Raw genomic sequence first — 22,305 nt, 5'->3', positions numbered from 1 at the left:
CAGGTCGGTATCATTGCACTAATGAGCCGCAGTCGCGAAAGACATTTCAAACTTCGGAGTTCAGGGGAAAAAAAGCAAAACAATGAAGTCTTCTCTCAGAATGAAAGTTCAGAAGGGTGACTTTTCTCCCCCTTTCAAAATGTTAAATATGCTTGCCTCTCTCTCTCTCTCTCTCTCTCTCTCTTTATATTTATATATATATATATATATATATATATATATATATATATATATATATATATATATTATAAGGTGGCTATGTAGCAGGCAGGGAAAGAAAAGTTGGCTATGCATGCGCATGACTGTGTGTCTGTGTCTGTGGGCTGTGCATGCATGTGAGAAGGGTGTGTGTGTGTGTGTGCGCGCGCCCGAGTGTGTGGGAATGATTACATCAGCCTGAGCAAGGCCTACGATTGGTTAGGGAAGTGTGGTTTGATTCGCTACCTAAAAGGCTGTGCCTTGTAACCCTTTGTGAGGGGAACAGAGCGAAGTTGTCGGCCAAGCTCGGAACAGTTGCCATCCGATTCCTCTGTCCCGAACCAAAAGCGACATAGAGAGATAGAGAGAGGGAGAATAAGAGAGTGAAAGAAGGAGAGAGAGAGATTAAATGACAGGTATGATCCAGTGAGCCACTGACAGCCAAGCATCTGTCCTGGAACTGTGTTTTTTTTTGTTGTTTTTTTTTTCCCCGGATTTCTCCTATATATATTTTTTGCGGAGTTGTGGAGAGCAGCGGAGAACAGCTTCGGCTTTCGGAGGAGGCGAAAATGCCATCTTGCGATCCCGACTGGTGCTTGCTGAGGCCTGGGGAGGTAAGGTTTCTCACTCGGCCCAGAACCATACGTCAGAGGACGCATGGGGAGGAAAAAGGAAAAGCGGTTCTCCTCTTTCAGGGATCCAGAGACAGGGGGATCTGGAACTTTTTTTTTTTACCCCCCCACGGGAAGCTTGTGGTAGCCATGACGTTGGATATTTGTAAACTGTCAGGCAAAGCAGATCAGATCTAAGACATTGGAAGGCTTTGAGAGGTTCACGAGACAGGATCCTGAATGTGGGAGATGTGCGGTAGGAAAAGGGGTGTGTGGGTTCGAGGAAAGCTTGTACTTTGTGAATGGGTGTAAAAAAAAAAACAAGTAATTTGTGAATAGGTATTGGGTTAAGATCTGAGTCTAAATTTGTATTTTATTTTATTCCCCCCTTTTTATAAAAAAAATAAAATAAAAAGTTTACTTGCGTAAGGTTAGGGATCGTAAATGTGCCAGACGCTCTGCCAGACAAAAAGCAACAACACATTGACTTGTGTCTTAATTCTTTTTCAATCATTCCCGCGTTCATGCATCTGTTTTCTGTGTGAACGTGAAATCAACCTGTGACGCAGTTCCGAATCCGCTCCATCCACAGACCCAACGAGATTCTTTTACTGTGTAAAATTGCTTTGTATTTCTCGGGCTTCTGTTCCGCACCGACTTAAGCGATGGACTTCTTTTCGTTGCAGATTGTTAAAATCTTCGGCGAGGACGGCATGGGCAAAGTGGTGGAGATCCCGTCTGACATGACGGCGCGAGACCTGTGCCAGCTGCTCGTGTACAAAAGCCACTGCGTGGATGACAACAGCTGGGCGCTGGTGGAGCATCACCCGGCCCTGGGGCTCGGTAAGGACGAGAGAAAAGGCGTTTGCAAAAATAAACAGAACACAAATCGTTATAGCTTTCCATGCAGGATCGCCATTTATTTATTTATGTATGTATGTATTTATTTATTTATTTTCCTCCCCCACGGGTGTAGCACAAAATGATGGTCATCCCTGAGCTGCGTAATATACTTTTCATGCAAACAGTACTGTATAGCACATTACTAATACATGAACAGTGTACTAAAACTGACACAAAAAAAGTGGACTGTGGACACTTTGCATTTGAGATCACAGCAGTTTTGTTTGCTTTTGTGTTGTTTTTTTCATTATGTTATTTTTTTTATTGGTTTGTTTTTCCGTTTTGTTTTATTGGGTTTTTTTGTTTGGTTGGTTTGTGTGCCTTGATTGTTTGTTTTTGTTTGGTATGTGATATTTTCTGTTGTTTTTGTTTGCAAAAACAGAACCCGTAGGCCATTTTCTTTTATTTATTGGCTCACGCTTCAAGCGTTCATGTAGATGAACTTAACGTTGGTGAAGCGAAAGGGGTTTGTTTGTTTTTGTTTTGCATTCCTTGCATTCAAATGGACCGGCTTTTATCACCAAACGCCACCTTTTCTTTTCGCGTTAGTCTGAGTGCTGCGTTTATGCGAATCATAAGAGGAGCGACCGGCTCGCACGGTCGCGAGCGAACCGAAACGTTACGGTTATATGGAAAAGAGTGTTTCCTTTACATCTTTACATTATTAATACGCCATAAAAACCTCACGCTCTGGGCTCTCGATGCAAGCCTTATCATGCGCATCTGCAAAATTAGCATGAAAGCAGATGGAGGGAAAAGAAACCGGGGAAGAGACATAGACGGATCCTTTATGCCAAAACCAGTGAACTTCTCAGAGGCTTGGGGAGCTTCACGATGGAAAACTTTCCATGACTTTATGTTTTCACATATGGCTGCTGCTTGCGTTTGATTAATGGCATCACGTGAACAAATCAGGATGCAGAGATGGTTTCAGGCACTCTGCTTTAAAAAAAAAAAAAAAAAAAACACCCACACAGCATAAAACGCTGGTCGTCTTCCAGACAGCACAGCTGTGCAACATGTGCAGGTGTCTACTTTGATGAATGGGGCTCAAGTGCATGAGTAAGCGTCGGTGGTAAGGAATGATGAGGTGATGTCACACGTCAGGCCATAGTGAAGCTCTCTGTACTGGTGTCGGTGAATAGTGGTTCAATCTCTCTGTCTGGGAGGTGGGTGGAACTCTCTCTGTCTCGCTCTCTCTCTATCTCTCTCTCTCTCTCTCTCTCTCTGTCTCTCTCTCTCTGTCTCTTTCTTTCAGGTCCTAGTAGTTACTTTCAGTTTTCTTATGACTGTGTTATTTATTTAATTTTTTATTTTTTTTGCATTATCCGAATCTTTACATCTCATTATCTCTTAAGCAATACTTTTAACGTCTCAGACGTGAAATCCCCTTTTCAGTTGCCAGATGACCTTTTTTGTGCTTATAATGATCATAAAAAGGCTGTAATCCGCTAGCTAAGACTGAACTTGGACCCCAGCAATGATATTAGATAAGCCTTTCCTTTCATTGTCTCTTGTGAGCGGCGCCTTGTAGCCATGCTAATTATTTACTTTAAAAATCTTTATTAAATGCGTTCTCGACGCGTCCTCGCTCTTTTGTTTCGTCCTGCAAGATTCCCCCGGTTTTATATTCCGAGCACAACTGGCATCAAGCATTTGTTATGTATTCACCGTGCCGTGCCGAACGCGTGCTGAATGCATGACATCATCCCTCTGCAGTGCCTAGCGCTCTGCTTTAAGGGAACGGGTGTCCTGTTGATCAAGACCATCTCTAGATTTTACAGCAACACAATCGGCGAGTTTAATTTATAAACAATAGTTACGGAGCCCCCAACCCCCCCAAAAAAAAATAAATCCCCTGCAGTACTTGGAGGATATTGTGATGGCAGGTGGGAGAGTGAATAAGAGATTAAAGATACTGAAGTACTATTCAGATGGCAAACGATTTCCTGAGTATCTCAGAAGACGCACACGGTTCACGTGATTTTTAATGCAAACGTATTCCAAACGCAAGTTGCGCTCGATCAGTAGTAGAAAGTCACATGGCCATAGCATGTACGTGAGCTATACCTGTGCTTGGAACTCGGTGACTTATTTGGTTTCGTTTTGATTTGGGCAGGAAACATTCGGAAAGATTGAGCGCCTTGTGGGGTTTTCTCCAGCGCGTTCTCGAGTGGTTCCATCCGTCTGTGTTCCGTGTATAATAATAACGTCTTTTCCCACAGGATATAACACAGTCTTTACTAACATCTCCCAGGTAAAATATGGTGCAATCTTTCTATACGCGTGCACGCACATTCCTGGACTAAAATCCCAGAGATATTCTGGAATTAATTCCACCTCCGCATGTAAAACGAACCCCACTTAAATAGGACTTGCCTCTAATTTAAGTCTTTTCTGACTGAAAATGTTTTTTCCCCCCTACACAATTCCCAGAGTCAAAATGCCGTGGTATAAATATTATAATAAAACATCGCATTTAAGCCCTAAGTACAGATTGAAACGGGCTCGTTTTTCACCCAGGCCGTCCGTAAGCGTTATGGCTTAAAATATAGACTAGAGAACTCCACTGCGGAGAGCGAGTGGGACACGGGGGTGGTTCCTGACTTCCAGACAAACTCGCTTTTCATTACGCGAGAGCCGCTTCCGTGCTTATTTTTTCACTCGGACCAAAGGGGAAGGCGAGCAGACGATGATATCATCCCGAATGCAAATAGGAGTACGCTCGAGGGCCGGCCGTCCGCTCGCAAATATGCACTTGTCGTTACACGCGGGGTGCGAGCTCCATGAAGGGGCGAGTAATTATGGAAACGCGTGGCTTTGTAGAGAACGAACAGCTTGGCCCTTGTCTGACTGTCTGCTTCTGCCCACAGAGAGATGCTTAGAGGACCACGAACTTGTAGTCCAAGTGCAGGCGTCCATGACTAGCGAGAGCAAGTTTGTCTTCAGGAAGAACTACGCCAAATATGAATTCTTCAAAAATCCTCTGGTAAGTCGGGTCTTGGTGCTGTCATTTGGAATTACAGGGTTTTTTGGGGGGGAATTTCCATGTGCGCCCGGGGTGTAACGCAGTGACGTCATACGTATATTTATCTATTTTGTGTTCAGAACGTCGGTATCTGTTTTCAGACCTGTCTCTTTTGTGGCCTAAATAGTACGGTTATTTTGTTTTAGTCAAATCAGAAATCTAACTCTATTTCCCCCTGGAAACACAGGACAAGGTGAAAAATAAATAAATAAAATCTTAGAAGTGTCAGCATAGTGTATGAATTCTGGCTCAGGCAGTTCTTCGACCTCAGCTTTATCGTTCTAGTTCATAATTGGTCTCAACTAAAGATCTGTGTCGATTAATCGAATGCGTCACGTGAATTTCTTTTAAACGCTCAACGACATGAAGATGCTTCTGGGGTGATTGTTGGTTTCTTGCTTTCATCTTCATTCAACTATTAAAACTGCATCAAGTATTTTAACTGAAGCGATTCTCATCAAACTCTTTGATTGTACCGGTAACTTAATAGAATAAATCCATTTTGACCCACAGCTGTTAATAGCACTTGGTGATTTTGTTCAGCAATGTTTAATACGTTTAGTCTGACGTGGACACGGCGTTTGGATCTGAATTCAGACAACTCTACTGCATATCATATCAGGACACATCAATAAAGCATGCCTGAGTTTAAGAAGAACTGGAGATTTGAATCTCTGGCAAATCTGATTATGCTCAGAACAGACGTTATCTGATCTTGATGCATGCCTGCAAAGAAAAGCGTCTTGTTTAAACTTGAAGGTTGGAGTTTCTCTTTAAGCTCCATGTTGCAACCTGTTGAACAGTTTGTTGCGTTTAAACTGGGACGCATCAACATAGTTTTGTTTTTTTGTTTTTTTGTTTTATTCAACTTAAACTTAGATTATGGGCCCGGACTTTCAAAATGGTGCAGTCAAAAGGAACTGCCACTTATTATCAAAAAGTCTGTACCAAAATACATCTACTGCAGGTCATACGCGTCTAATTCGAACAAGAGATCAGATCACTGAAGTTCAGACATGGCTCTCTTGGTACACTCTCTTTAAACTCTCGTTTCTGGAATATAATTGGAATACACTCCCTGTTCCTCTTTTTAAAAAAAAAATAAATGAAAAATTTAAAAACGAGATCACCATCTCAGCCTTGGAATAGAGCGTCAGCGCCTCAGAATGGACCAGAGGTGTCTAAGGCATCTTGCAAGGATGACCCCTAGTCTGCTTCGGTTAGAGTTGTATCAGGAACTCCGTTCCACTAGACTGAGACGTCGGGGCAGCCCCAGGTCACACTGAAGGGAGATTATGTCTCGCAGTTGGTTTGGGAATGTCTGGGGATTCCCCCCAAGAAGAACTGGAATCTATGGCTCAAGTCTGGACTGACTTTCTAAGCCTTGCCAAGACAACCCCCAGCAGGAAAGGTAAAAGGATAATGAATAAATCACTACAATATACTATAAATTTGGAACCTTACACTTACAACTCACCACATCAAAAGGTCTCCATAAGTAAATATGTTATAGAGCTTATACTCCTCTAAACGGATGTTTCCGTCTTGATGGGATTGGTCCCTTCCAGGATCACCCTACCACATCAACAGGGCATGATGTGCTATGGCCCAGATTTAAATCTAATTATACACCAGTGGGAGATTTCGGTGCTGCATTGTTAGATCACACCACCAGCTGAGGAAATATGATTTGGAAGAATGGTACTCATCCCTCTAGAACAGTTTCAATTATTGGAACAACTTTTGTTGTTGAATTGGTACAATTATTGGAACAACTTTTGTCTGATGAATCTCTCTCCTTGTCAACAGAACTTCTTTCCAGAGCAGATGGTGGCCTGGTGTCAAGATAGCAACGGGACCATTCCTCCATCTCAGCTGTTGCAAGTATGCAAGGATGTCCAGTTGCATCTTCCTTACCATGTTTTATCCTAACATCACATTTTAACCTCATGCTAAAATGGTACTTCTTGAACGTCTCGCATTCTCTGCTCCTTTTTTTTTTTTTTTTTTTCTTTCTTCAGAACTTCTTAAACTCCAGCAGTTGTCCAGAAATCCAGGGTTACTTGTACGTGAAAGAGACGGGCAGGAAGTCGTGGAAAAAGCTGTATGTGTTTTTGAGACGCTCAGGATTGTACTACTCGGCAAAAGGAACGTCAAAGGTATGCTATCCTCTGTACTCCTAAACACTCCTTATACCACAGCGCCGACTCGAATCCGATTGGTTAGAAGACTCAGACAGTAGTGCGGCCGCAAAACAGAGGTTTCTAGTAGAAGAAGAAGCCTTTATTTGTCACATATACATTACAGCACAGTAAAATTTGTTGTTTTATTTTTTCGGATATCCCAGCTTGTTAGGAAGCTGGGGTCAGAGTGCAGGGTCAGCCATGATACAGTGGAGCAGATAGCCTTAACCATTGAGCCACCACTGCACTTTTTTTGTTGTTGTTTCTATAGTAACAGCGTACACAAAGACGCTCCACATAATCTAGTACTAACTAGTCATTCACTAATACATGTGGTGTAAGCAGAATAAAGCACTAGAGGATGTGCTGTTAGCAGAAAGTAATCAACTTAACAGTAATTCTTCATTGTGTTGTTAATTTGATTTTTTTTCTTCTTTTTTTCCTATAGCAGTATGCGCCCAAATGTTTAATTCTTTATTTAATGCATGTATTGCAGTCATTGTCTGTGACCATTGAATGTAGAACATAAACTTGAATTTCACCTAGAGAGAGGGTTCCCACGAGTCATGGAATTTCTGGAATGTCATGGAAACTTAAAGTCTATTCCAATTATGGAAAATCAGGGAATTTTATCATTTGGGAATGAAGTCAGGGAATTTTGTTTGTAAATTTTTCAAATGTATTAGCTAAAATGTGAGATGTATGTATGTATGTATGTATGTATGTATGTATGTATGTGTATGTATATATGTGTGTATATATATGTGTGTGTGTGTGTGTGTGTGTGTGTGTATATGTGTGTGTGTGTATATATATATATATTAGATAGAGAGATAGAGAGAGTATCTCACAAAAGTGAGTACACCCCTCACATTTTTGTAAATATTTGATTATATCTTTTCATGTGACAACACTGAAGAAATGACACTTTGCTACAATGTAAAGTAGTGAGTGTACAGCTTGTGTAACAGTGTAAATTTGCTGTCCCCTCAAAATAACTCAACACACATACATTAATGTCTAAACCGCTGGCAAAAAAAGTGAGTACACCCCTAAGTGAAAATGTCCAAATTGGGCCCAAAGTGTCAATATTTTACGTGGCCACCATTATTTTCCAGCGCTGCCTTAACCCTATTGGGCATGGAGTTCACCAGAGCTTCACAGGTTGCTACTGGAGTCCTCTTCCACTCCTCCATGACGACATCACGGAGCTGGTGGATGTTAGAGACCTTGTGTTCCTCCACCTTCCGTTTGAGGATGCCCCACAGATGCTCAATAGGGTTTAGGTCAGGAGACATGCTTGGCCAGTCCATCACCTTCACCCTCAGCTTCCTTAGCAAGGCAGTGGTTGTCTTGGAGGTGTGGTTGGGGTCGTTATCATGCTGGAATACTGCCCTGCGGCCCAGTCTCCGAAGGGAGGGGATCATGCTCTGCTTCAGTATGTCACAGTATTCATGTGTTCCCTCAGTGACCTGTAGCTCCCCAGTGCCGGCAGCACTCATGCAGCCCCAGACCATCACCACCATGCTTGACTGAAGGCAAGTCACGCTTGTCTTTGTACTCCTCACCTGGTTGCCGCCACACACGCTTGACACCATCTGAACCAAATAAGTTTATCTCTGGTCTCATCAGACCACAGGACATGGTTCCAGTAATCCATGTCAATTGTCTGCTTGTCTTCAGCAAACTGTTTGCAGGCTTTCTTGTGCATCATCTTTAGAAGAGGCTTCCTTCTGGGACGACAGCCTGCAGACCAATTTGATGCAGTGTGCGGCGTATGGTCTGAGCACTGTCAGGCTGACCCCCCACCCCTTCAACCTCTGCAGCAATGCTGGCAGCACTCGTACGTCTATTTCCCAAACACAACCTCTGGATATAACGCTGGGCACGTGCACTCAACTTCTTTGGTCAACCATGGCGAGGCCTGTTCTGAATGGAACCTGTCCTGTTAAACCGCTGTATGGTCTTGGCCACTGTGCTGCAGCTCAGTGTCAGGGTCTTGGCAATCTTCTTATAGCCTAGGCCATCTTTATGTAGCGCAACAATTCTTTTTTTCAGATCCTCAGAGAGTTCTTTGCCATGAGGTGCCATGTTGAACTTCCAGTGACCAGTATGAGGAAGTGTGAGAGCGATGACACCAAATTTAACACACCTGCTCCCCATTCACACCTGAGACCTTGTAACACTAACAAGTCACATGACACCGGGGAGGGAAAATGGCTAATTGGGCCCCATTTCGACATTTTCAGTTAGGGGTGTACTCACTTTTGTTGCCAGCGGTTTAGACATTAATGGATGTGTGTTGAGTTATTTTGAGGGGACAGCAAATTTACACTGTTTCACAAGCTGTACACTCACTACTTTACATTGTAGCAAAGTGTCATTTCTTCAGTGTTGTTACATTAAAAGATATAATCAAATATTTACAAAAATGTGAGGGGTGTACTCACTTTTGTGTGTGTGTGTGTGTGTGTGTGTGTATATATATATATATATATATATATATATATATATATATATATATATATATATATATATATATATATGTATATGAATATATGAATGAGAGAGAGCGAGCGAGAGAGAGAGATAATCAGTCTTTTCTTTTCTTTTCTTTTTACAGTGTGCTCATTTGCTGAATGTGACCCGGTATTATGGGTTAAAAATGTACTTAAAATGGCTTACTATACCTTGTAAAGGAATTTTATTTCCATTAAAGAAATATATTTTGTTTTATTAGGACCATTTTGTTTATGAGGTGTAAAGACTAGTCATGAGATAAGTACATCTTTTTAAGCAATGAAAGCAAAAAAAGTTTTGCACTGAAAATGACTGTTAACCAGGAAATCGAGCTTACAGATTTAATGGGTTAAAATAGTTCATTTTTTTCTGCTGAGTACCCAGGCATTACATTGTACCATTCTTCATACAGTAGGTCATGGAAATTCAAGATTTTGGTCAGGGAATTTTACATTTGACTTGGAGTGGGAACCCTGTAGAGATCCAGGGTTAAACTGCTTGTTCGCTTGTTAGAACAGGTTTGTCTGGATATTTTGTCTTGTGACATATAACAGGCATAATCGTATAGTTCCTTCTGTTCCTTCTGAAGATCTAAATATTTAGTGTTAACCTTAATGCTCTGCCTCCATGTCGTTCTAAAGTGATATGACCTTCTGCAGGAACCGAGGCATTTACATTTACTAGCAGACCTTGAAGACAGCAACATCTTTACCGTAATAGCAGGCAAGAAACTTCACAATGCGCCAACAGAGTACGAGTTTTGTATAAAGGTAAGATTACACCAGGCTTCCCATCAGGCTTTTGGATAAACGCCATCACAGACCGTAAATATGAGTCATAGACCAAAAAAATCTTGGCTGAAACGACTCTTTGCTGTCAGTAGTTATTTTGGGAGAGCCCCTTTTTCCTTTTTTTCCCCCCCTTTTTTTTTTTTTTTTGGATACAGCACAACCTTAGAGTTTCCTATGAGCCAAGCTCTGTGGCCTGTTTTCTTAGAGTTATTTATCAGTGTTTGTCCCAAAGCCTGCTTTCTCATTTTTAATGATTCAAGGATCAAGTGAAATGTGTATTTACAGCTAAGTTTTCACTTCTTAAACTACATAAACCTTTTTTTTTTTTTTTTTTTTTTTATATAAATGTTTCTACAATGCACATGTTCCCAAATAATGGGGTTTGTTGCTGTTTCTTTCATACACATGCAGATGGTTAGTCTGTACCAAAAACTGTTTGGCCTACCACTGTTGTGACTATTGATATTATGAAATCAGAGATGCATCAGAAGATCCTGAGAGTAGAGTAGAGAGAGGGGGGAAAAAACTAGAATTTTACCACAAAAACCCCCTAGTGTGTGTCAGACCACAGTCCCGCCCACTTGTTTATTATTGGCTCACAGAACATTAGTGCAAAGTGAAAACTACCGCTACTCTCTCTTAGTCCGACTACTGCTTTAGCTGCAAAAGCAGAAAAGCACAGTTTTCCAGCGTATAAACCGTAAATGCGTGATGTGTAAATATCCCAGACATGGAGAGACACTTTGCTTAAGCAGCTGTTAACCAGCTGATTTAGTTTAACGCAGTTAGCCAAATTCTTTTCAGTTAGCACTGTAGGCTAAAGACTTCACTGTAGATCAGGATGAACGTTAACGCATGTTAACTCTCTTGTCTCGATCAGCCCAACAAGGTCCGGAGTGAGCAGAAGGAACTGAGGATGTTGTGTGCAGAAGATGAACAGAGCAGAACGTGCTGGATGACGGCCTTCAGATTGTTTAAGGTACACCGAGCTACCCTTTTTTGATTGATAGGACGACTATCAAGTTTCCTGTTCTGAATTAAGAAAGCAAGAATTAAAAAAATATATTTTTACCCAAAAGTGTAAGTGCGGTGCGTTGAATTCCGCTTCTTTCTCCATACAGTATGGAATTCTACTTTATCAGAACTATAAAATCCCTCAGCAGAGAAAAGCTTTGCTCTCGCACTTCCCAGCTCCAATGGTGAGTTCTCGTTTTTATCAATCTGCTTTTCTTTATGAATCCGGGTGTTCAGCGTTCAATGCCGTGTGGGCTTGATGTTGAACGGGCAGGATTTTTTATTTATTTATTTATTTATTTTTTGTAGACCCCAGAGAGAATTTTGCATGCTTTGAAATGTATTTATACCACAGCACTGTTGAATTGAAAAGGTTTGATTCTGATTGGTTAAAAGCTGTTCGTTCATTTTCTGTAACAGTGGTTCTGGCTGCAAGGTTTATATCAATGCACTTGTTCAAATACGGAGGGAATTATATGTTTTCTCTGAGGAGATTTTTCCAATTTTTTGGAGGAAGTCACCAAGACTTAAACTGAAACTCGACACTGCTTTTTTTCTTCTTCTTTTTTTTCTTTTTTCTTATTAACTTCAAGAGAGACCGGTGAGGGAATGATTGTTTCATGGATGTTCAATCAAAAGTACAGTGACTGTTTGGTTGTTGTTGTTGTTTTTTTTTTTTTTGGGGGGGGGGGTTTATTATCAAAACATTGTATTCCCTGGCCAATTGCGTGTTTGATAAGAGGAATAAAAAAAAACTTTGGGACGTTCAGCTTTTGGGTTGTAAGAGTAACTCAACTTTACACCACTTTACATCACACCACTTCGTTGTTTATTATTTTCCTAGAAGAGCATGACCTTACATTAGTGCATTATTCCTTACTTCATTATATATTCATTTATTACCATATCTTATAATCCAGTTTTGGGAATTAAAGAGTCATGAAATACTAAACTACATTTTCTGAGATTTACCCTTCTCCTCCTCTGCCTTGCCCTGCCACGCCCACTCCCCCTCCCTTCTTCTCACAGACATCCACGCCCATTTAAGTTGCATTTTTCAAAAAGATTGTGAGGTGGACTTGAGCTGAAAGAGAGAAGGGGGGAGGGGGGTGGGGTTCATGACCCTTTTAACTTGGGTCTTGGGTTGTTGTCCTTTTGGTTGTTGACTGGTGCTGAAGAACATATTGTTCCTTCAGCTATGTTTGTTTACTCTCATCGCATGGAGTTTGAATTTTTGCTTCTAAAAGACATACTATTTTTTTAAGGTATACCGACAGCCTTCAAAATCCCAAAAATGACAAAATGATCTGTTCTGTTTGGAGCTTTATGAACTTATGACTCATCTTCTGGTGCTTTGGTTGGTCCCACATGGATACCCTAAATGGATATACTTCTTAACAATAGTTTATGCCCAAGACTCATTTATACCCATGCTTCAGTGAATAATCTCACCTGTAATCTCAGCTGTAGAAGACGATGGGTTCCCTTTTGAGTCAGGTTCCTCTCAAGGTTTCTTCCTTATGTCATCTTGGGGAGTTTTTCCCTCGACACCTGGCTTGCTTGGGTTAGGGATCTAAAGCTACATCCGGATTTCTAAAAAGCTGCTTTTTGCTTTGACGTGAAGCTTATTTCAGTGCATGTGAAAGCGATGGATGAAGCTTAAAACTAATATTTACTCAATCTCTCCGCAGAGGAGTGTGTCAGAGAACTCTCTAGTAGCCATGGATTTCTCAGGGACAATAGGCAGGGTGATCGACAATCCCGTGGAAGCTCAGAGTGCTGCTCTGGAGGAGGCCCATGCCTGGAGGGTGAGCATCAATATGCAGGGTTTATGAGAAAAGTCCGGCTTGGGTACAAGTTTGTCCCAGTGTCTATTCTTATCCAAACTTGTGCTACTTTTTTTTTCTTTTTTTGGTCACAGAAGAGAAGTCAGCGCATGAACACTTTGGGGAGCCCGAGTCCACTCCACCCCTCATCATTAAGTGGAGGTACTAATTTTATTTGATTTATTTAATGTACTTCAGCGGCTCTTATTTGTCGATTCATGTTGAGGCAAAAAGTCTAGAAATACTGTTTTCCTGCATGATATTTACAACCTTTTGTTTGTTCTTTACCTGTCAGTGATACACAAAACTCAGCTTTGGTTTCACGGTCGAATCACAAGGGAGGAATCGCACAGGATGATGCACCAGCAGGGCCAAGTGGATGGGTATGCATCTTTATAAATATAAGGACATTCTATCAAATTTAGCCTACTTCCTATTTATTGTTGTAATTTTTTTTATCTTTCTCTTCTGGGGTCAGATTGTTTCTCTTAAGGGACAGCCAGAGCAACCCGAAAGCCTTCGTGCTTACCATGTGTCACCACCAGAAAATCAAACACTTTCAAATTTTACTGGTAGGCAATATACCGCATGCTAAATTTTCTCACAGATTAGCATTTTGAATTTGCCAAGACCGTACAAGACATGACGCTTCATCCAAATCAACAGATTTCTTGACTTGCAATGTCGTTTGTTCTGGCAACTTCAGTGTGAAGAGGACGGTCAGATGTTCTTCAGCCTTGACGACGGCACCACCAAATTCACGGACCTGATCCAGCTGGTGGAGTTCTACCAACTCAACCGAGGAGTCCTCCCTTGCAAACTCAAGCACCCGTGCACCATGGTGGCCTTATGACCTCCCAAACCTACCAATGGTTCTCTTGAGAATCGGAATGTTTAACCTGGCTTAATGATGTTCAAGTGACTGGCTGTCCACTGACAAGTACTCTGTGGGCATTCCTATATGATTTCCAGAGGAATTGCAAGCACTAACAGGGCTGTGATGAAGCTATCTAGAAGCTATCGAGATAAGATCTTGGTTGGCAGCAAGCCTTTATCCACTGGTAAACACTAAAGGTTCTTCCTCGTACAGTCATCAGGGGGTCCTTTTTGATGATCTGAATATCCTGTTCAATATAATCAGATGGTCCGTTGTGTTGGAATGATCTCCATGATGGTGGAGGGTGGACCATGGCAAGGTCCGTCGTTTGGGAAAGATCTGTAGAACTTGTAGACGGTGGAAGACGGACATTTTTACATCTAGTTTGAGTTTGACGTTAAAGCACAGGAAACAGCTGAGCTATAAACAGTGTAGTCCGAAACCCAAGAGTCAGTTGAATCCTCCCGTCTTTGTAGATCTATCTAAGATTGCTTGGAGCAATAGGAGGTAAGAGGTCAAAGCACAGGACTGTAAAAGAGACTTTGGACATGGTTTGTGAATGAAATCATACATTTTGCTCTTTGCTAGGCCTCTTTCTTCAGCTTCTTCCATCTGGATCAAAAGAATGTTACACTGCTCATATGGTTTATTTATATATACGTGTGTGTGTGTGTATATATATATATATATATATATATATATATATATATATATATATATATATATATATATATATATATATATATATATATGTGTGTGTGTATGTGTGTGTGTATATATATATATATATATATATATATATATATATATATATATATATATATATATATATATATAAAATCAAATATAGTTTATAAGCTTTTTCGGATTACTGTCCACTTGACACAACCCCCTTTTGCACTCTGTTTTGACTCTGTGTCACTGTAAAGCCTCAGCTAATGTCCAAATGTTCCACCAACCCTCGAGACATCATTTAAACATTTGCTGCACCCTCTGCTGGCCGTCCAGGTTATTACAGCCTGAAGTGGGTGCTTGGGTCAGCTTCACTACTGCCACCATTAGAAAGGGCGCCTTGAAATGGACAGAAATTGAAAAAAAAAACAGTGGAAAAATAACCACTACAATCCCCTGAAAAATGGCAAACTGCAGGGAGCGCCGTTATAACGGATGCCGTCTTTTTATTTTATTTTATTTGGAGATGAAATCAAGAGGCAGGAGTGACCAGATCTGCTTGTTTGTCCTTTCAGTGTATTGGTAGATCAATAGGACAGTGCACTGTGAAGCTTCCAGAACAGCTGGGGCTCTGTTTCCTGTACTGCCTTGTTCAGTAAGTAGCACGATACGTGTACGGATTTGTAACAATGTTTTCAAATCGTGACTTTACGGGAGAGCCGTCTTCTTTAGTATTTACTTAATAACGTGTTAAGCTAGACGGAAAAGGCCTGGCCGCGGTGACTACGAGCTCTGCCGAGCGATCGTGATTTTTACACAGATATAAATGCAAATGATGCAATCATTTTTACGTGTCGTTTCCGTGGATCTATTTATTTATCTGGATCTGAATGATTACTTGAAATTTAGTGAACTTCTCAGCGCTGTTCTGTACTGCTCTTCCGCAAATTCGTTTTTTGCAAACGTATCGAGCCTCACGTGTTTGATTTCGCCTAATATACTAACCATGTTTTGTTGAGCTCTTCACTATCGTCTGCTGTATCGTCGCGTTGTACTTTTAGGCCTCGTCATCATCACCATTATGTCGACTAACACAAACGATTTGTCGTGCGTAATCGTGGCCATATTTCCGCTTTGCTCACTGATTTTCTTCAGTCTTTCATGAAAAAGGGAAAGACTCGTACTAATGCGTTTTTTTTCCTTTCTGAGATTTGCACATTATTGCATTAATGAAAATCGGAAGAGTTGTGCTCATTTTGCTCGTGTTTTGTGCTGTTGGTGGCCAGAAATTGGTCCACGTAACCCCACTGTCTTGTGAGGAAACATACTTTTTTTTTAAAAATGTCATTTTTCTTGTATTAGCACTTTTTTTTTTTTTAACATCCTTGGAGAAGATTCCAGGCCAGAGAGAAACGTGAAACGCAATACACAGATGGCTTATCGTTCGTGACGTGAGGATGACATCACGCTGAAAAGCAAACCCTTCATCGCGTTGCTCATTGCTCAGCAGGTGATTTTGCTTTTTAAGAATTAAATGCAGACTCTCCAGTCACAGCCCTAAGGCACACTCGTAGGGCATTGTTTGTACTCCTAGAAGGACCTAAAGGCATCCTGAAAGGAACATCTTGCTGAAGAAGGGGTTCCTCCCAATGGGGGTTTCATTCATATGAACTAGATGTCGATTGCTTGGAGCCTCTCCATGGTATCACGGTAGAAAACCTACTACAGATCACAGACGCCATGTTGTGAAAATGCAGGAACATTCACAGAATAATCGTACACCCTTGAAAGAGACGATTCTGGTGACGGTTATCCAACTTTTATCTTTTTTAGCATTTTACTTTGACCTATGAACTCCTATGGAAACCTCGTTCTTGTGAGCCAGTAGAAAACAGATGGGCCAGGGGAAAAAGAATTTGGAGGAGCTGCTAGTTATTATGAAGCCTTGGCGTTTTCTTACTGTTGCTTGGCGCGAACCTGAAAAAACAATATTAACGCCCTGTCTCGTTTCCTTGAAGCCGTGTAGCATTGCAGCCCTAGTTTGATTTGTAGCAATACCATTTCGGCTCAATCAATAATTTCATCGACGTCTAGTTTCATCCAGTTACATCTTTGTGCTGCTTTTTTTATTTTTTATTTTCGCCCCTCATTAAAATGATGATTTCTGTCACCTTCACAACACTAACAAATAATAACGATTCACGATTCTGTGTCTGCAAAAATAAAACCGTAAAAAGCCTATAGATTTGACACTGTATTTTAGGTTTCCAATCACTATGTTCATGTTTTTGTTTTGTTTTGTTTTGTTTGTTTGATTGTTTTGTTTTGTTTTCCACGATGGCTTACAAAATGAAGAAACTTGACATTTATTGGGGGTTTTTGTGTGTGTGGTTTTTTTTTTGTTTTGTTTTGTTTTGTTTTTTTTAGTGTGAATATAATATTTTATTCTGTTTCTCAATGTTCAAGGTCATTTAACGTTTAAATTAAGCTGGTTTTAAAAAAAAAAAAAAAAAAAAAAAAAAAGGGCCGGGATGAACTTTTTGTGGTCACAGTAACTATTAAGCTAAAAGATGGGGGGTTTTTGTTTGTTTGTTTTTTCTCCACAGAATACACTTTGAAAATGCTAACCTGGCCGTCGTGGACAGTGTGTTTTTGTTTATACACAGTGAAAGCTTAAGCATAATGTCCTGATGTTCAGATGAGCTGGTGTTGTGAATCATTTGCAGCGTGTGTCAACTGTCGAGAAATATATATATATATATATATATATATATATATATATATATATATATATATATATATATATATATATATATAATATAAAGAAATGAATGTAACTGGGTTGCTCAGGGTTGATGTGGAGCCTGATGACGGCCGGTCCCCAGGACTGGCGCCGTTTCTAGAACTTTCTATAAACTTTCTAGTCTTTTACCTTTGACAGCTCATGATGTTATCATTGAGTTTTAGGATGGACCCGTCTTTTCTAGTTTTTGTGTTGTTTTTCATGCCATATAATGAACGTGAAACAGTGCTGAAATGTTAGTTTCTTCTTGGTTTTAGCTTTACTTTGTATTATGAAGCATAAAATCCAGCAGGTGCCTCAGACCTCCACCCTTGTCTTCATTTACTGTACACCAACACACTAACCAGATTTTTGTATATATTCGACGGCTAGGATCGGTTTCTGTCTTTTATATCTATCTGGGCAATAGGGCGGCAGTCTTTAATCCAAGACACCAAAACATCCCGGTTAGGCGTCCCAGTTATACCATACACCTGTTTTAATCGGGGTGGTCACTGGATCTTATTGACCTGCAGCGTGTAAGCCCCTTTCTTTAGTAACAATAACACACGTGTCTTCACTCCTCCTGTTACCGTGCAAAAAAAAAAGTGTGACTGTACATACACATAGATATATACATAAAATATATGTCTTTCAGGGAATTTAAAAAAAAAAAGCAAGAAAAAAAACTTTTCCTTTTTTTCCTGTATTGATAATGTGCTTTGCTTGGTCTTGTAAATAGCTGAATGGCTTAAAAAAATGCTAACTGTAACCTTTTCAGGTATTTTTGTACAAATTAAGGGTCTGCTATATTCTGTTTATTGTAAGTAGAATAAAACATTAATACATTGCTATAACTTTGCCTGGGCTTGTGTTATCTTAGCAAGTGAGGTACAGCAATGAAAAATTCGGTCGGGAAAATAAGACGACACAAGGCGGCATGGTGGTGCAGCAGGTATCGTTGCTCGTTTACAATTCCAGGGTTTCTGGTTTGATCCTGAGCTTCGGTTACTGTCTATGTACATGTTCACGCTCTCCCTGTGTCCAAATGCGTCCCTCTGAAAAAAGTCTTCCAGTTTTCCTCCAAAAACATACAGGCAGGTGGATTAGCTGCGATAAATTGTCCCTAGGTATGAATGAGTGTGTGAATTGTGCCCTGTGATGGACTGGAAGCCCATCCAGCGTGAATTCTCCACTCTACAGTCCAGTAAGGTTCCTAACCCTGGTCCTGGAGAACCCCTTGTTTTACTCATTTCTGCATACCTGATTCAACTAATCAGCATTCCTGAGTTAAAGTTGGCATGTAGAAAACACTCAATTGTGAAGGACCATTGGTTCTCCAGGACCAGGGTTGGGAACCTGCGCACCTGGAAAGAGCAATTACTGAAGACAAGTTGATAAGTGTGGAGCAAATATCAAGAAGGGAAACGCTTATGAGATAGACATACCTTATGTGGAATGAGTCATCATTGTCACAGGGATCTGTAAACCTCATTCCAAACCAAATACTAAACTGCTACCATCCAATGCGGGCAAGTCTTGGGACAGAATAGACTTTAGGAGCATCAAAAAGTCTTAAGTCATTTTCTAATTAATGCTCAAAGAGCATATCAAGAGCACATCCAAATCCTGGGATACAGCAGATCCCACCATGGTATCAAATGCATAGAAGCTGTATGTAAAAGACTAACCTTTCATAAAGGGTGTGCTGAAAAACGAGTCCTGTCAAACTGTATGCCATCCAGCATTGGCAGACAAATCCTGTAAATGGTGATGAAAGATTTGAACCTGAGACAACGGGTTCCTAAACAATGGGTGCCGCCAAGGTGACTCCCGATTATCTTCAATAGGTGCAGTGGTAGCTCAGTTGTTAAGGTGTTGGTCTACTGCTCAGATGGTCATGAGTCAAGGTCAAACCCCAGCACTGCCAAGGTGCCATTGTTGGGCCCTTAACTCTCAATTTCTCAGATGTATGAAGTGTATGCTAAATACCATAAATGTAATGTAAATGTAATAACCAGCACCTCACTGTTCACCCTCCAACACAATGAGAATTGAAGAGGACAATGCCACAACACTATCTGTGAGCAGCAGTGCCAATGTCTATGGTTTAGCTGCAGTGTTCTGCTACAGCGATATGGCAGACTGGTGGAAAAGCCAATTCACTGAAGGGGAATGATCGCGAGAGATGTCTATCTTCTTCACCTCAGGGCAGCACCTCCAATCTGCCTACCAGCATGTTTCATAGGGATACATCCACTAGAGGGCAGTACTGTATCCCCTGTTTCCATGTTGACTTGTCATTGTGTGCCAGTTAGAAATGTGATTGTATACATACATGAACAACCACTGAGGGGTTTGTTTGTTTTCACTATTGTTTTGGTTGTTGTCAGGAGCTCAGTATCTAATGTTATACTGCAAACGTAAACTTTAAACTAGTTACTAATCAGATCCAAAATATCATTCACTAGCTGAGGTGCGAAATAATAATGTATCATTCTTTTGTTACTGTACTAGAATTTTTCTTTCTTTTACACTTTAAAGACAAAAAAGCTCTACATTTTACTAAGTACATTTCCAAATACATCAATGTTTATCAATATCTATGAATATATTCCGTGAAGTGATGACGTGGTCTAAATTCCTAACAAATCTAAACATTAACCGCTGTCCTAACGGCACTCCTGCCTTCCCTGAAATGTTTGGTGTGAGGCAAGGGTGTTGAATCTTTTCCACAACGAGCCGGTGTGGGTGCAGGTTTCGAACAAATCAGGAGCCTCACCTGATTCCACCTGTTTCATCAATTGATTTTGCATTTCAAATGTGGATCCTGCTTGTTTGGAATGAAAAACCCCTCCGGTGTAAGTCTAAGCCTTTACTAGAACAGAGTCCCGTGTATATACTACAACAATTTCAAATGTATGAAAGGCATAATACTATCTAATAAACTAGGCCAGGAAAATCAAGGAAAGGGATTTACATCCTACAACTGAAATAGAGTAGCATAGATATTTAGGAAACCAGACCCTCACCAGATCTGTAATATGTACACTTCTTTTTTTGCATTATTATTATATCATTATTATTGCATTTTTTTGCATTACTTAGAAGACGTGAACATTAAATGCTGGTTGGTTAAGGAAACTGTTAGCTTATTGTAAAAAAAAAAAAAAAAAAAAAGACTTACGAGGATCACTCCTAGCATTTAGTAGTTTGTTAAACAAAATACAAATAGCATTAGATGGCCTGATTTCAAAACATGACAGAAGAAACGATAGATATTCCACCAAATTGAGTGAAGATATGAAGAACATCATACTTTGTCTTAACAATGCCAAAACAGCACCAAGATCAATGCTAAGATTCATGAGTCTTTCCGTTGGTTGGGTGTGATGTTTATTGTGGTAAGGGAATCTGAAATAGTAATGTCAGTTCTAGAAGTTGAAGTGTTGGAAGCAGGAAAAATTGGCAAGTAAGGATCTGAGTGACTTTGACCAGCGCCAAATTGTGATGGCTAGACGACTGGGTCATACCCTCCTCTAAAACGGCAGGTCTTGTAGAGTGTTCTCCGTATGCAGTGGTTAGTACCCACCAAAAGTGGTGCAAGGAAGGACAACCAGTGAACAAACCAGGGAGCGAAGGCTAGCCCGTCTGGTCCCATTCCAGACTTTTTTGCTGAAAAAAGTACATGCTGGCTCTGATAGAAAGGTGTCAGTACACACAGTGTTAACATCACAGCTTGCTGTGTGGGGCATCAGAACCGGACCATGGAGCGATGGAAGAAGGTAGGCTGGTCTGATGAATCTCATTTTCTTTTACATCATGAGGTTGGATGGGTGTGTGTGCACCGCTCACCTGGGGAAGAGATGGCACCAGGATGCATTATGGGAAGAAGGCAAGCCAGCGTGATGTAATACTGGACAGCTTCATCGATTGGTTAGAGCATATTTGACTATGGACTCAACGTGTTCAACATAGCATCACTTCCGGTACACGCACACAGTGTATTATGTATCACAGCCCCCCCCCCCCCCACTTTAACATGTAAACATCTCAGATGACTAAGATGTCGCACATACCTGCAACAGGGCCACTTGTATATCTCCCTTGTGTTGTATTGTTTTTTTTTTGATGATGATGGATTCGATGTGTCTCACATGTCTTTCAATAAATCCATTACTTTTCAGGAAGCATGGTGAACTTGTTGTGTGTTTTATTCCCCAGTCAGCTGTGAATTTCCTGAAAGGTCGTCCTGTGTGCTGTGGTCCATTATCTGTCATTATTTCATCTGGTCAACTAAATAAAGACATGTACATATGCATTTTTTGTGCAACTATGTAGCTGCTAACTGGTATGGGCATTTCATCAACCAATGGGTATTTGGAATACCTGTCCACAGTAAGCAGGTACTGATCTCCATAAATCTTGAACAGATCCAACGCCAGGTCTGTGCCCTGGCTTTGTGGGTGTTTTGGGTGGAATGAGAGGTTCTTTGGGTTGTGCGTCTTGATGTTCTGCACAGGTATTTCAAGATCTGCACAATTTTTCATTGTCTGTGTTTATCTTTGTCCAAGAAACATTTTCTCGAGCTAACCTGCGTGTCTTTTTAATACCGTGGTGGGCTGCCTGGAGCTCAGAGTCAAAATGTTGTGGATTCTGGGATAAGCATTTGTCTACACTTAAAGCTCACCTATTATGGTTTTAAATGTCTCATACAATAGATTTACATGCATCCAAGGTCAAAAAGCACTTTAATTCGCTCATAATTTAAACTACAGATGTCCCAGATTGGTCTATCACTGTCAGCGTGGTTCAAAAGGTCCCACTACCGTAACGAGTTTCAGCTCCGTCTGTTTGCGAGCAGCCGATGAAGACCAGAGGTGGGGGTTTTTGTTACAAA

At 40.8% G+C, this 22,305-nt stretch overlaps 1 protein-coding gene across 8 annotated transcripts in view; it reads left to right on the top strand.

Annotated features, from left to right (window-relative positions):
* The window catches only part of grb10b (growth factor receptor-bound protein 10b), a 75,221-nt gene extending 61,054 nt beyond the window's left edge, over positions 1 to 14,167 (top strand). For 7 of the 8 annotated variants that reach the window (XM_047150959.2, XM_017466563.3, XM_017466581.3 and 4 more), the window contains 12 exons: positions 1,496 to 1,652; positions 4,586 to 4,701; positions 6,550 to 6,624; positions 6,762 to 6,899; positions 10,103 to 10,213; positions 11,115 to 11,213; positions 11,356 to 11,433; positions 12,940 to 13,056; positions 13,170 to 13,236; positions 13,370 to 13,457; positions 13,553 to 13,646; positions 13,781 to 14,167. In XM_047150959.2, coding sequence (XP_047006915.1) covers positions 1,496 to 1,652; positions 4,586 to 4,701; positions 6,550 to 6,624; positions 6,762 to 6,899; positions 10,103 to 10,213; positions 11,115 to 11,213; positions 11,356 to 11,433; positions 12,940 to 13,056; positions 13,170 to 13,236; positions 13,370 to 13,457; positions 13,553 to 13,646; positions 13,781 to 13,927 — 1,287 coding nt within the window. In that variant the 3' untranslated portion in view covers positions 13,928 to 14,167. Of the gene's footprint in view, positions 1 to 296; positions 813 to 1,495; positions 1,653 to 4,585; positions 4,702 to 6,549; positions 6,625 to 6,761; positions 6,900 to 10,102; positions 10,214 to 11,114; positions 11,214 to 11,355; positions 11,434 to 12,939; positions 13,057 to 13,169; positions 13,237 to 13,369; positions 13,458 to 13,552; positions 13,647 to 13,780 lie in introns of those variants that run through there. The other variant, XM_047151032.2, reaches the window with a different exon arrangement.
* The last annotated feature ends 8,138 nt before the right edge of the window (positions 14,168 to 22,305 follow it).

The sequence above is a fragment of the Ictalurus punctatus genome, chromosome 1 (genome assembly GCF_001660625.3).
Source record: "Ictalurus punctatus breed USDA103 chromosome 1, Coco_2.0, whole genome shotgun sequence".
NCBI classification, from domain to species: domain Eukaryota; kingdom Metazoa; phylum Chordata; class Actinopteri; order Siluriformes; family Ictaluridae; genus Ictalurus; species Ictalurus punctatus.
The sequence above is the reverse complement of the archived record's forward strand: the minus strand, read 5'-3'. Positions and strand labels throughout refer to the sequence as shown.